This window comes from Limulus polyphemus, unplaced genomic scaffold, assembly GCF_000517525.1.
Source record: "Limulus polyphemus unplaced genomic scaffold, Limulus_polyphemus-2.1.2 Scaffold1053, whole genome shotgun sequence".
NCBI lineage: Eukaryota > Metazoa > Arthropoda > Merostomata > Xiphosura > Limulidae > Limulus > Limulus polyphemus.
The window spans coordinates 187,897-189,919 of record NW_013666663.1 but is presented as its reverse complement, the minus strand read 5'-3'; the positions used below and the strand labels follow the sequence as shown (position 1 = coordinate 189,919).

Below are 2,023 nucleotides of genomic sequence, written 5' to 3'. Positions count from 1 at the left end.
TTGGGGTGCTTAACTTTTTCCTAGGTGTATATATATATATATGTGTGTGTGTGTTACAATTAAAAATTTTTCTATGCAAGCAATTTCTTATTTTAACTAAAACTGTTTCTGAGAAAACCAGAACATGTGATATTGTTAATATTGTAGCCACTTTTCTCCTCGTTGGCCCAATAAGGATTTATGGTGGAATGTTGTATAAATCACAAACTGTTTCACCACAAATGTGTCTCAAATAGGCATTATCGCTCAGATATCTTCTTGGTAGAACACGTAATCTTAGTTTAAATCATATTTACAAAAGTAACATACGAGATATTAAGTTGTGTTGTTTTTAAATTCAAAACTGGCAGATCATTAACTCTTTTCAGTGCACTGACTGCCAAAAATGTATAAAAGGTAAGTGTTTGAAACCTCAATAGGCTTAGTATGATGATTTCTAAATGAGAATGATCCTTGAAGAAATGAAAAAAAAATGTTATGGCGATAATTATGAAACAAAATATTCATTTTTTTATATTAATTGCTATTGCAATACAAATATTGTATACACAAAAGTAAGACGCTTGAAGAGGAAAAATGATAAAGTTTTAGCTTAGAAGGTGGTATAGGACTAAATGTCTAAACGATTTTAGAAAGAACAAAATACAGATATTTCTAGTGATTATTATGTGTCTAAAATTGTCAATTTTTCATTAAACTAACTTGCATAATATAAAAGTTAAATGTCACTAAGTAAGATGTTAAAGTAAATTTATTCTAGGTAGACATTACGTACCGAACCATACTTCGGCTGTAAGGAGTGAGGGTAAATGTTAGAATACATTTTTACTCCTGAAACGTTTCTTAAAAACCCATAAAGATTCGACAACTGCGTTAGAGTTGTTTTTTAAGTAGAAATATTGATAAGCAAGCGCTTACAATCTATTATTTCTTTATTCCTTACCTTCATTACAGTTGGTTGCAATAACATTGTTGGGGCAGAGACACCTCATAGAGAACCACAAATCTTGACACACTCCCATATCTCCACATTCATGGTTAGTGGCACAGCTGCTTTGTAACTTTGGGCATGTTTGAGTAATGTGGTCAGACTTGAGGGGTGATGTCAAGTCAAGTTGACGACCGTTTACGTAAACACTGTGGATGCAGCCTACAAAGTCATCGCTGGACACTTGACCGGGCCTCTCAAGCAAGGGGTCAACTGAAGGAACACCTCCAAGATACATAGTGTGTTTCTTGAAGTTTAAAGTTCTGAAAAAGTGGTTTTACATTAAGAATCCGGGGTTAAATAATTCATTTATTTTCTAAATATATAATATGTATGATTTTATTTAGAGTGACTACTTTTGATATGAGTCATTGATCAACTTTTTGTCATGTTCAATTAAAATTTTCAATCATATACAATTCAATGACAGATTTTCAGACCTCTTCCAATTTGTAAGATTATGGGCAGTACTTTCGAGGTTTTGGTGAAAACATTGTACACCAAAACCGTAATCTTTGGGGGAAATCAGAGTGAATGTAATTCTTTAGAAATATATACTATTATTCTGCTTGTTTGTATGTGCGACCGTTACGCTTTCTGAGCGAGAACCTGCAGCATAAGTATGCGTAATTAGAATGTTTCCCCAAGGAAAACCGCGCATGCGCATGATTCACTCGACGACAAGCAGTCTGCCTGCGGCAGAGAGCTGCAAAGCTCAGTGATTAAATTGCTACAATTGCTGTATGAAACAAGAAGTAACAACAAAAGGGGAATGTAAATATACTTTACTAACCATTTTGTACAACAGAATATTAAAAACTTATCAAAGTTTTTAAAACAGGTTTGACGTTAGGTCGTAGAATAACATTATAAAGTTTATTTGTCGATAGTATTATGTACAGTAAAGTTTAATCCTAACTAAACTAAAGTAAAAAAAAAACTTACAAAGGTTACAGTGTTAATTTTATCTCTTTATCGAACTTATAGTAGTGGATTTACACATTTCGTTGTCTACGATTACAATTCGTTTGTATT

The 2,023-nt window shown here is 32.7% G+C and overlaps 1 protein-coding gene across 1 annotated transcript in view; it reads right to left on the bottom strand.

Annotated features, from left to right (window-relative positions):
* Positions 1-2,023, bottom strand: part of LOC106461886 (cadherin-related tumor suppressor-like) — a 138,844-nt gene that overhangs the window by 7,360 nt on the left and 129,461 nt on the right. The window contains exon 14 of the mRNA XM_022388965.1: positions 944-1,251. Within this exon, the coding sequence (XP_022244673.1) occupies positions 944-1,251 (308 nt within the window). The remainder of the gene's footprint in view (positions 1-943; positions 1,252-2,023) is intronic.